The sequence below is a fragment of the Anas platyrhynchos genome, chromosome 6 (genome assembly GCF_047663525.1).
Source record: "Anas platyrhynchos isolate ZD024472 breed Pekin duck chromosome 6, IASCAAS_PekinDuck_T2T, whole genome shotgun sequence".
NCBI classification, from domain to species: Eukaryota; Metazoa; Chordata; class Aves; order Anseriformes; family Anatidae; genus Anas; species Anas platyrhynchos.
This window is the reverse complement of record NC_092592.1, coordinates 11,018,226-11,031,232: the sequence shown is the minus strand read 5'-3', so window position 1 is coordinate 11,031,232 and position 13,007 is coordinate 11,018,226. Positions and strand designations below refer to the sequence as shown.

General features: G+C 35.0%; 1 protein-coding gene across 5 annotated transcripts in view; it reads left to right on the top strand.

Annotated features, from left to right (window-relative positions):
* Positions 1–13,007, top strand: part of BICC1 (BicC family RNA binding protein 1) — a 102,888-nt gene that overhangs the window by 81,274 nt on the left and 8,607 nt on the right. For all 5 annotated transcript variants that reach the window (XM_027463240.3, XM_027463239.3, XM_072040040.1 and 2 more), the window contains 9 exons: positions 3,055–3,186; positions 3,846–4,032; positions 5,534–5,692; positions 6,059–6,255; positions 6,557–6,698; positions 7,839–7,995; positions 9,353–9,515; positions 11,080–11,119; positions 11,734–11,888. In XM_027463240.3, coding sequence (XP_027319041.1) covers positions 3,055–3,186; positions 3,846–4,032; positions 5,534–5,692; positions 6,059–6,255; positions 6,557–6,698; positions 7,839–7,995; positions 9,353–9,515; positions 11,080–11,119; positions 11,734–11,888 — 1,332 coding nt within the window. The remainder of the gene's footprint in view (positions 1–3,054; positions 3,187–3,845; positions 4,033–5,533; positions 5,693–6,058; positions 6,256–6,556; positions 6,699–7,838; positions 7,996–9,352; positions 9,516–11,079; positions 11,120–11,733; positions 11,889–13,007) is intronic.

Below are 13,007 nucleotides of genomic sequence, written 5' to 3'. Positions count from 1 at the left end.
TACTAATGCTTGTACATGTGTTTTTTTTATATGGATATTTATGAGCAACGCATGGGAAGATTGGACTCAAATACAGTATGAAGCTGGTATCAGGATAAACCATAATACCATCAAGTTCTAAAAGTCAACATCTGTATTGTGCTGCACAGTGCTTCACTGTATAGTGGAAAGCAAAAATGTGCCACCATACTCTTTGTACAATTCTAGTCATGGTTATTGTATTCTGGAAGGACAGTGCCTGGAAATACTAAGGAAGTCTTATTCTACGTATTTCTGTAATGAGGTTTAAAGAGTGCTTGAGTGCTTTTATGTAGGTTTTATAAGTGGAAGGAAATGCAAACAAGCTATCCTGTAAATATGAAAATGTATCTTTATTCTAGAAACTTTGAATTACACAAGGGCCGTTTTATGAAATTATTGAAGCCTGAGTTGTTAAATGCAAATGCAGCAGAACAGCTCTGTGTCCCAAAGCATGCCGACTCTTATCACCCGTTAAGAAGGGTACTGAGATAAGGACACGGATAAATTGAGATTTGGTCTGTTTCAACTTCCATGGATTACATGTCCAGAAACTGCTGTTGTTTCCAGTTTTGTAGATAAATCAGACTTAATAACGGAATATATATTCAAAAAACAAAAATTTGAAAAGCTGAAGGAAGAAGCAACTAACCAGATAAAAGCTTATCTCCATTTCCTACCTTTGTAAAAGTACTAAGTTGTTTTTTTCAGCTTCAGAGAAAAACAAGAAAGACAGCTGTGCTAACTAGAGATAAATGGCTGCAATCACTCTCAGCTTCTTTTGAAGTATGTTTTGCTTGATTGTTTTCTTCTCTGACATTGTCTGGTAGAATCAAATTTCTGTGTTTTGGAGCAATTTCCTGCAAGGTGTGACTGCACGCTGGATTTCTGCCCACGGTAACGTTTGTTACTGGCTCCTTCCAGGTGCTCTGATTTAGCCAGGGTAATAGCTGATGCTGTTTCACAGCAAAGCAGTAGAAATGTCCTGTGGAACTGAGTATGTGATTTAAAAATGAAATAAAAAATGATTTGATCTTTACAGGTTGTCCTATAAGTAACTATCTTGAAGCACCTGGACGTGGATACCAAGAACAGAAATGCCATATCCATTTTCTGAACTACTAAATTGTCATTTGCATGTGATTCCGTAATTCTCATGAGGCTAATGTTAGAGACAGAGCTGACAATATCAATGGGAAATGTAATACTGTGCATAGATAGCATTCCTTGGCGTATGACATATGTAATGTAGTATCACTACGTTTTTAGAGTTGCTTAGCAGTATGTCTTAAATGGAAGCTTTAATATTAAGTAGTAACTAATTTAATTGAGAAGGCTGTGTGGTGTATGAATTGTGAATACCTATAATCTCTGACAAGCATTACAAGTCTTCATTTCTAAGCGTAAGCGTATTGCTTGTAGAGTTATATTCAGTGTAGTATACTTTTCACAGTAGTGATGAGAGCAAACTGGAGAAGGAAGAATGTGTAGTGATTTTCAATTCAATACAAACAAGTGAGAAGAGTTTTGGAGATGTGTTCTTGGTTTGTCTTCCCTTCATCCCAAACCCTTTGGTTTTCTCCTGTTTTGATAATTACTAAAAATATACCGAGACTTGCCTTTTGTTAGTTTCATATATAATAATGCAGGTTGTACTATATTATGAAAGATGTTGACAAATCACTTTTGTTCACTCATAATCTATCAAAGAACAATGCTTGTGTTTCTCTCATCATCATGCAGGTGCTCTAAACACACAAGAACAAAACCGTAGTGCAAAAATCTATCCACTTATAAAATATGACATTCCAATTTCAAAGTTCTCGCTTTTTTTCTTGCTATCCTTTTAGTTGCATTCTCATTCAGCAGGCATTTGATGAAACCTTCTGATAATACTTTCTGTAACTCCTTTATGAAAACATTTGGAAAATCCATGTATGAATTGCTCTCAGCAGTTCTGTTAGGCTTAAGTCCTTTATTATTGGATTATTAATTTCAGAGTTTTAAAATAAACTCCATTTTCAGTTAAGTTCATTTACTGAAGTTAAGCTGTATTTGTCAGCCTTCATAAAGTCAAAATAATTGAGATATCTTGGTTTAATTTTCCTTAAGTTAAAATTACTTCAATTATTTAGGTTTGGAAACTATTCTGTAGCTATAGGTGATACTGTTGAGAAGGACTCAGTAAATATAAAATACTGAGCTAGTGACCTGAAGAATATACCAATTACCTGATTGTTGTTCTGAAAAAAAAAATAAAATTAGAGAAACAGGAAACTAAGTATGACCACTTTCTAAAATGTACATTACTGTTTTTTCTGATGTGTGATATTTACTTTGTGTGTGAATCTAAATTCCCAAAGATTTGCCTTTCACTGACTGTTACCCTCTGTTCTTATTTTATGAGCAATCTAATAATCCCAAGATATCTTGTGGGATGGGTTTTCTGTCCCCCTGTCCTCTCCCCTTCTTTGTGTTTTTGTTCTGGTAGGAATTTTTTTCTTAATTTTTGGCAGGTTACTTAAAATTTCACTGTTTGAAAGGTTTCAGAGTTGTCACGTATATCACTGGAAAATACTGATGTAGCTACAGAAGATGGGGGGGGGGGAGGGGGAAAGAAAAGTAAAAGTTGAGCTTCAGACAATGATGAGTTGCAGAAACCTTTTTTTTTATTACAAACTTAGTTTATTGCAGACTGTTTCAGTGCTACTATCTGTTCTTGACAATATTTTATTCTGATTTGATATATAATAGTTGTTTCTGAATTTGACTCCTCCAGACACCCTTAATTTTGTGTAGGTAGCTAATGTGGGGGCATGTATGAGCTTACTGTGATGGTCAAAATCCTAGGGTAAAAATATGCTGTTATACTGTTGCAGGCAATGAGCTTTTACTTCATTTCATCCATGCTTTGTATTCTGTACTTATAATACCGTGATGTACATGTGTACAATCTATGTATTTCAATTTATTGCCAACATTCATGTGGAAGTGGCATAGGTTATAAGTTTTATGAATTTCTGAATATCTTTTCAGGGTTGCCTTCCTCTTGTGCTCATGTTTGATATGAAGGAAGAAATTGAAGTAGAACCACAGTTTATAACACAACTAATGGAGCAGTTAGATGTCTTCATAAGCATTAAGCCGAAGCCAAAGCAACCAAGCAAGGTTGGTGAGAAGCTAAAATATTCTTTTTAGGCTTTCATGCCAGCTTTTCAGAGCTGATGAGTTGACATGTCTGCCCCTCCTCCCTGACTTAACGGATCATAAATGCATAAAATATATATATATATATATATATATAAATATATATATATTTTCCACTTGAAATGTTATAACAGGTCTCCTTTATGGCAGTTTGAATTTTTCATTAAATATTTGACAATACAGAGATAAGTTTTTTTATGGAAGATACTGATACTTCTTTTTGGTTGTTTATGGGGAGGCAAATTTGAAACACTTTTTTTTATAGAAATTTGCCTTCAATCACATCTCCCCTGCATAATTGCAATGTTTGTTAGTAATCAACAAAAAAAAATCTACTGTGAGAAAAACTTGTCTGCATGAGAAGTTGTAAAAAGAAAAAATAACCCAAGAAATAGTTTTTTGGTAACTTAGTTTTTCAGGTGTTCCTAGTTTCTTTTTTCCAGACAGCTAGAACTTTGATTGCTTTCATATAAACCTTTTTTGTCCACTTTATATATAGACTACTGGTAAAAGAGAATACAAGCCTTTAATTATTGACTCACTTCTCTAGATCTTGCTAGTCACTGGTTTTCCTTGTTTTTTTTTCTTTGGTTTGATTTGTTTTTTCTTCCCCCCTACAGTCTGTGATTGTCAAAAGTGTTGAACGAAATACCTTAAATATGTATGAGGCACGGAAATGTCTCCTGGGACTTGAAAGTAGTGGAGTCACCATACCATCAAATCCCTCTACTGTCTCATGCCCCGTTGGTCTTTCCTGTCCTGGTTTGGATATCTTGTCCTCAGCAGGACTAGGACTCACTGGACTTGGTATGTATTTTATTTTTATGTATATGTTTACATGTGTATGTATATATACCTATATACATATTTTTGTGTGTACATATATGTACACATGCACACATTTGAAACTTAATTAACATGTACTTGAAAAATATACATATTTAGTTTTTGTGCAAAACCCAGATGTGTTTTTGCATAAGGATTTGTGTTAAAGCATTAGATTATTCCAAAAGCATCTGGCCTTTCAAGGGCTTGTTGTTGTAAAAACTTCCTCCAAGGCTTTCATAATCAGCAGCATGACTCATCTCTGTAGAAAATCATCCAGAAACTTGCAAACCACTCAGCTGAAAAGGAAAGGAAAGGAAATGCAGGTGATATAGGACACTACTTCTGTGATTTTCACAGGAATCTTTTTCAAGTGATTTTTTTTCCTTTGGCAATATTGTGATGTATGAGGTTGTCTTGAATTTGGGTGGGTAGTTATGTTTGTAACATGAAAGTGCACGTACCAAAAACAACATTTCAGTTCTAGTTGAGTTGAGGATGCACAGGCTATCAATTTAGACCTTATTTATCATTATAAAATTCAGTGCAGAAATGCCTAAGTTTACTATCTTCCAACATTTTATAGAAGAAATGCATAGTCCAGACTGGAATAACCACATCATTTTCAAGTTCAAATATGTGATTACCAGAAATTAAAAGTTGACAGAAGAATTTAGTGTCAAATCTTGACATTGACTCTTGAAATTCAGTGTTTTCACATAACTACTTCACAATCTGCCATTCAGCGGTGCTGTGCAGTTCCATGTCAGATGCTTTTGTGAGGGTTGCATGGGTACAAGTGGTTGTGCAATTTGACTGTGTCTTTTAATGCAGCTCTTGGTACTGTTGCTGTCATGCCTTTGCATTGTTTGGTCCTTGGTATTGTTTGTTTTTTGTTTAGTTTTGCTTTACCTCTTTTCATTACAATGCTTAACTGACCTATGAATGTTCATAGGTTAAGAGCTGGTTTGAGGAAATGCCTTTGGAGGGTGACTTACCATCAGTATTGAAAAAGCAAGAAGGAGCTAAATAGTTTTTAGCGTGGTAGTGGTTCATCCATAAGAGGTGCTCAGAAAAAGGCTATTTGAAATGGAAGTAAGGTTGTGAAGTGCAGTTACTTTCTTGTTTTGCAAATGATGCTTCTGTGAAACAAACTGACAGAAGCAGTGATGAAGGAGATACACAGGAATGGCATAGATGAAAAGCAACCTGTGCAGACACTTTGATTTTACCATAGTTAGTCCAGTAGGTGGACATAAAGGATGCTGCAGTTCTTCTTACATGTTTCCTAGTTTAAGAATCCCTGTACTTCGTTTTCTGCACCAAGTAAACAGCAGCTTTAATGTTCAAATATGTCTGTGAAATGTACAAGGGTGCTACTTTGGTTGTTTTTGTTGTTTTTGTTTTAATTAGTACTTAAAAACTTGTCGTAATGTTTTTCACTAAGTCTTAGCCGAATATTCACAACTGCGTCTTTTTGCAGGCCTTTTAGGTCCAACAGCCCTGTCGGTCAACACCTCAACTACTCCAAACTCTCTGTTGAATGCTCTGAATAGCTCTGTGAGTCCCCTACAGAGTCCAAGTTCAGGCACACCTAGCCCCACATTATGGGCAACATCTCTTGCTAACACAAATGCCACAGGTTGGTAGAAGTTAAATGAATTGTTCAACAGTAACTTGTAAGAATGACAACTGAAAGTCCAGAATTTTTCATTTATTAAAGCCTTAAGAATTTATATTCACACAGAATAATAAATATCAAAATTTGAAGCTATAACTTTATGTACATCTATAACCTGTTGTTGTATACAATGTTTTGATGTTTTAGGTAAGAAACTGCTAACTCACATAGTAACGGTTAGAGCATTTTGATTTTGGCATGCAATTTTAAAGGCAACTTCTTCAGTAATGTGTCAAGCTATATAAAGATAGACATTTATTTGAAGTATTAAGTGAGAATTTTTTTAAATGAGAAAATTAATCAGAACATGACCGAACTTTGTTGCAGGTTTTTCTGCTATTCCACACCTAATGATACCATCTACTGCCCAAGCAACTTTAACTAGTATTTTGCTGTCTGGAGTACCTAGTTATGGCCAGAACACTCCATCTCCACCACCAGGCTTGACTCCTGTTGAAGTCCATGTCAACGGCATGCAACCAGAGAGTAAAAAAGGGTCACCTTCTTTAAATGGTCACGTGAAGGTAAGTGACATGATCTCTGGAGAAACCAGATCTGTTTGTAACAAACCTGTTCTACGAAAGTTAGAGAAAAAAATATCTTCATTGGTAGATTCTTAAAGCTACTAAGTTTCTACATAGAGCAGTAGCGTTAAAACATCTTTATATTTTTTAAAACTTGTTCCATGTTGTAATATTGGAAACAAAATTTCTCCTGTATCAGAAATGAATCTCTTGCGTTCTTGCAGAGACAGAAAGGCAAACTTTGCAATATTTTCTTAAGTATAAAGCATAAAATCACTTCCATTTTTGACAATCATTTCAGACCTCAAATATCAAGTATGCTGCGCTGTCTGCCACATCGCTGGGAGAAAATGTGTTGAGCACAAACCACAGCGATTCGGCAAGACAAACAAGTACTCATGGTGCCTCAGAACAAGTAGCTGCCAAGTCAAATAGTGCAGAAGGTAAGACTTTGACATTCTGTTCTTTTGTCTGGTAGCATTTGTACAACCTACATAGAATTCATGAAACGGAAATGCACAATTGATGTAGTTAATTAAATCAACACGTTATGCCTGTGCATTGGTTGTGCAGCAATACTGAAGGAAAATATCTTTTGGATCTCACAGATTTATTGTCAAGGAAAGTAAATTGTGCCTACGAAGCTGTGCTGATGATAGAAACACCTTAAGTTAACATAAACACACTTCTATCATTTTATTTACACCCCATGTTATTTTTATATTATTTATCTAGGGAAGCAACCTATAACAATTTTAGTATTTCTTTTATAGCAGCTTCACTTCATAGCTTAAACCAGTAGAGAATGTTTTTAGCGTTGTTTTATTTTTGCTCTTCAATGAATGGAAAGAAATAGTGACTTTTGAGAGAGTTATTCTTGCACAAAATTATGTGTAGATCAGACGTAGATGACATAGGCAGACAGAATTAATTGGCTATTTGTAATAAAACTTTAGTTTTCCTTTAGCTGTTTGAATGCAGCATAATTATCTTTCCTTCATTTATGGAGGAAAGGAAAGCAAGGTTCATTTCAAACTTCTGTGCAGGTTTGTGTAAAAGCTCTGCTTCCCTTTCAAATACTGATCAACCAGATGTTCTTTTCTTAATGCTTGTAGTCATCTGAAATACTAATTTGAATAAATGGTACATTGCCCAATTAAGGCAATTAATATTTGCAAAAATACATTCTAAAAGTATTTGAATATTAAGTGGGGAGCTTTTATTCCAGCAAAGATTATATAAGCACCTGACAAGGTTTATTAAAACTGGATACCAAATCAAATTTGTTTGAAATAGTCATTCTGATCATCTTTAAATTTGATATTAACTAATACTACTTGCCTTTTACTTGAATAAATGAAGGAAAATAACTTACAAGATACAGTAGGCACATGACATTAATATTGATGCTTTTTTTCTGTGTATCTGAAATTACATTTTTGACTTACCTCAGGCCAAGTTGTTAACTCTGAAGACTTAGGTTAATAAGAAGAGCAATTTTTTTAACAGTTGTCATCACTTCACGAAGCACACTAGATTGTAAGAGGAGTTTTGTTTAACTATTGTCTTTACTGGCCTTCTAGGTTGCAATGATGCTTTTGTAGAAGTGGGCATGCCAAGGAGTCCATCACATTCAGCAAATACTAGTGACCTGAAGCAGATGATGAGCTCTTCCAAACAGGCGTGTACGAAGAGGCAGACGGTTGAATTACTGCAAGGCACCAAAAATTCTCACTTACAGTAAGCTGAAAATGCATATACAGATTAATGGAACTATTTTGTCTTTGTGGATAGATGTTGCCATCATTAGATGTTCAAAGAGCTGTCTTAAACTGAACTTGGCTTGTTTACTATGTCCTCCACTTTGTCTTTTGTTTGTAAACTTTGAATACTTTTTGTACATATCAGGAATTTTTCTGTTTAGTTTGTGTCTGTGTCTGAAGAGATGGGGAAAAAGAACAACTTTTCTTCTCCACAAAAGGGTGGACGTTTTTTTCAGAGGAACTTTCGTTAGCTATTTCTAAAGGATATGTTTTTGCACATCCCCCTCTTATTGATTACACTGAGAACAATTCTTAAGTTCCAGCCTTTTTGCTTTTGTATGTCCTTGAGGTTGTTTTCTTCATAGAAAAATGACTTTCAGAACATAACAGCATGTTCCCAATGATTTTTTTGGTTTTGCTTTTTTACATGACCCAGCAGTGGGAAAGGCCCTTTTGAGTCATAATACATCTTGGCATTACAGGTTTTGTTCTCAGTGTGATGTTTTGTGCAATCTACTTTAAGTAGTATTAAGTAGCTTTTGGGAACTGCTTATCATGACTCTTGAGATGCATGTTATCTTTTACCTCATCTATTTACACTGTTAAAGCTGTAATATCTGTTTCATTAATTCTGCTCTCATGAACAGAAATCCTTGGATTTCTCAACTATCAGGCTCAGTTGTTTGTATGTCTTGTTCTTTTTGTTGTGGATTTAGTCTCAACATTTCTTTAGGGTTTTATTCTTCTGGGAGTAATCTTTCAAAACATGATTACTTCTATATGCTTTGAAGTGGGAGTTTACACTTGTTTTAGAGCAGGAATAAGATAGGGCTTTTTTTCAGAAGAAAATTCCAATATGAGGTACATTGGCATGCAGGATCATGATTGTTGAAGCGTAGGACCCACGTTATCCTTCTTAGTTGCCACTTATATGTATCTCTCCCTGCTGCTGTTAGTTTGTTAGAACTGCTGAGGTGCTGGCCTGAGCAAAGCTAAACAGCATAAAGCCACACTATGTAGGGATTGCATGTAATGATTCTTGACACAAGAAAGCTTCAATCTTACTTGATGATCTCATACTTCGTAAAATAGGCAGAAGCAATATGTCTCGTTTCACCGTTGGAAGAAAATGGTACATAGTGAAGGAAAACTGAGACTTAGGGAATATTGGGAAAAATGTTGATATTTGTATACTTTTTGTTGATTTTTTTGTCGAGCTTTTGTTGAGTTTTGCTGCCAAACTTCTCAAAGTAAAGCTTAGTTATGACAATTGCATTGAGTGTTCATTGATTGTGAAAAGTAAGATTGGAGTTAATACTGACTTTGTTCCAAAGTACTACGGAGAGGTTGCTCTCGGATGCAGAGTTAAGTGCTTCTGAAAGTCCCATGGCTGACAAAAAGGCTCCTGGAAGTGAGCGGGCAGCAGAGCGAGCAGCAGCTGCCCAGCAGAACTCCGAAAGAGCACGTCTAGCACAGCCATCGTATGTAAATATGCAGGTATGTTTCCCAAATAAACCCAGATCTACTGCAAGACCTGGTAATTGCAAAGTGTATGTATTACACAGTGCAAAGGAAATTGGCATTCTTTCAAGATGTGGGTTGTATTTAGGTTGGCTGGTTTGTTTTCATATGCAGAAATGATGTTGAGGTGGCTGGTCTTGTGAGTTTAGACTAAATGGAATCTCCAGTTGCAGGAAGGTGTGGTGATACACAGGAGGCTTCTTTCGATGTGTAATAACGAAAACTTCTGTTGTTAACTTTAGCTTTCCCTTAGTTCTAAGATGACATCCCTGGGTACCATACATTACAGAAGGAAAAAAGTAACCTTATTTTTGTGTTAAAACTGCTATATGATTACTAGCTATTTTTGGCATAATACAGCAAGACCTTTTCAAATAAGTAAATACTGTCATTACCTTCTCATAGAAACTTAATGTAGGAGAAATAGTAATCTCTAAGTCTTTGTACTCCAAAGAAAGCAAGAAAAAAAAATCGTTTGGTCTTCAGCTTAACATCTGAAGGGGGGGAGGGAACTATTATGCTTCTGTTGAGCTTAAATAAATAAAAATTCAGCACAAAAAAAACTATATGGCTAATTAGTCTACTCAAGCATCTTAAATGTGTGTAAAATCTTATATCATTACTTTAGGATGAGTGATAACTTACAGAAAACACTTCACAAGTTTTCATAAGCAGTGTCAAAACATTTTTTCATTGTAGCTTCAGATTTATCTACAGAAGTATTTATTGAAGCAGCTACGCTAGTTCTGTCATACAAATATGATACACTTTATCTGTAAAATGTAGTAACAGTTTTTCCTGTATAGATCTATCAGTGTGGTCATAACTAGACTGCATCAAGTAATGGGGCAAGACGAAGTTTGGTGTTTTCAGTGTTTTGTAGCCATTTTTCTTATTAGAGGTCTAGTTATTTTAACTAATGAGCTTAACGCTTCAGGCTAAATGATGCATTTTTGTAGTTTTGCATATTTAGACTTGCTAATCTGTAATCCAGAGAAGTAGAATGGATTTATTCAGTGATATCTAAAGTTTAAATTTTCCATCGTCTTTGGTAGTGAAACACAATTTTTTAAATTCTGCCGAAGTTCGCCTGTTTTCCTTTTAGAAAGTGAGTACATGGAGAGGAACTAAACTTGAAAGAAGGTCATTCAAGATAACTGTGGTACCTAGATTTGCTGTCTAAGATATATATCACTTCATACTGTTGGGGAATGTTTTAACTGGTAAGAATAGATGATTATGGAAGAGAAACTAGGGTTTAAAAAAACATCTTACAAATCTTACAAAACAATTGTTCTGCCCTAAGTTTCTAAATGCTGCTGTAGCCTCACACAAATGGAAATCAGATACTTATTTCAAATCTTTATCTATGCTTGAATAAACCTTACTCTATGCTTGATTGAGTGCTTTACATTTATGAGAAACTGTTGCATATTCTTTGGCAACTTCTGAAAAGCTTTATTTTGAAAAAGAGCTAAATACTAGAATGATATTTAGTTGGAATGGTAGTTAAATTATCTTCTGCGTGTTTGTTTTTTAGGCGTTTGACTATGAACAGAAGAAGCTACTAGCGACCAAAGGTATGTGGATTAACAGTGACTTCTGGAAAGTTTGTTGGTACATCACTGAAAGAATTTTCTGAAGGCTCAGTTCTATAACTTGGTTTAATCAAATTTCAAGCTGATAGTGAAACACATGCATATTTTCTATGTTCCAAATTTTTTTAATACCAACATAGTATCAAGTACTCAGTGTAAACAAATTGCAGAAAGACTCACAGCTGTAATACTTCATCTAAACCAGTTTAAATTTTAGCATGTTTGTCATATTGGCAAGGTTGCTCCACATTTCAGGAGTAGATTATGTTATAAAATTGATAAGGGACATAACCATGTCTTTGACCCTATTTAAAAAATAAACTAAATATGCTCTTGCCAGAAGAAAAACAGAAGCACTTTGTTTTAAAACAGATGGGATTCTTTTGGCTTTCTTGTAGCCCTAAGGGGTTTCCTTAACTTGTGACAGAGTAAATTGTCCTCAGGAAGTATAGGATTCAATCTGTGTAGCAACTTGAAGGTGTTAAGGATTTGTTTGGTGTGTTGAAGAAGCCTTTGAGCATACGTGATTTCAAGATGATTATCTCTGTGTCTTTAGTACGGTTGAGATTTACCAATTTGTCTTTGCATTTTTTCAGCTATGTTAAAGAAGCCAGTTGTAACCGAAGTGAGAACCCCAACAAATACATGGAGTGGGTTGGGGTTCTCTAAATCTATGCCTGCAGAAACTATCAAAGAACTGAGAAGAGCTAATCACGTATCGTACAAGCCATCTATGACAACTACATATGAGGTATATAGAAAACATAGTGTAATGGAAATTTATTTCTATTGAATGATGTAACTTTTTCTTTTGAGAAATGTCTGAACCTTGGTCTCAGATGAGATTTTCGTTAGTCTTTTTTAAGGTATTAAGTATTTTTATTCTGAAAAATGTTGCTTAGATAATTAACAACACATATGGAATACATTCAGTCCAGCATACAGTTATATCAGCTGCCTAAATCATGCTCTAGATTTGTAGAATTTCGCTCCTGTAAAGATATTTGTTTAAAGCAGATGAAAACAACTTAAGGGACCAAATGACTCAATAATTGTAGACAGACTAGTGGTAGTAATTGTGTAACCTGCTTTAAAATAATATGATGTTATAACATGTAAGCTATATAATGTAAATTACTGTGTAGTGAAACAATGTTAGAAAAAGGAGTAGTAGCAGCTTATGTTACTTTCTGTTCACAAAGCTGTACAAGTTTGCTTTATTGATCTACTTAAATTAAAAGAAATATTCAACCACTTTTTTTTTTTTTAAAAAAAGTACTTTAGTGTTCCCCACTTGATATATGAACTTCATGTGACATTCAATTATATGTAATAGATTTGAGTACTTATATTGAGTTCACAGAAATGACTTGGAGAGAAAAAGTGACAACCAAAATCCGTCATTTTATTTAACATTACTGGTTCAGCTGGGCTGGGGGTTTTCCCCAAGCTGTGATGCACTACTAAGGGTCTCTAAGCAGACATATAGTTCTAAGACCATTTTGTGTTTTAGTCATTTGGAGTTTGCCCATGTACAAACCACAGGTGTAGCTCCTTCCCCTGAAATGTAGTATGTTAGGACTCCTGTTTCCCTTGTTTGGTATGAGCTATTGTGGAAACATCTGGGGAAAAGAAAAATCTAGGATTCCTTGTTATCATGCTTCTATTTAGTAGAAGTCTGCAACATCATTGGTATCAGAGATCATGCCGCCACCCTTCTTCCCTGCATGTACATTTTTTGTGTGAAACGTATGGGATGTACCGAGGGACTAGTCTTTGAGCAGACACAGTATTGGTATTATAGTCTATGGTCTGGAAATTTTTTTACAAATTAAAAGATCACTGAACATTTAATCTCCACTGTAATATT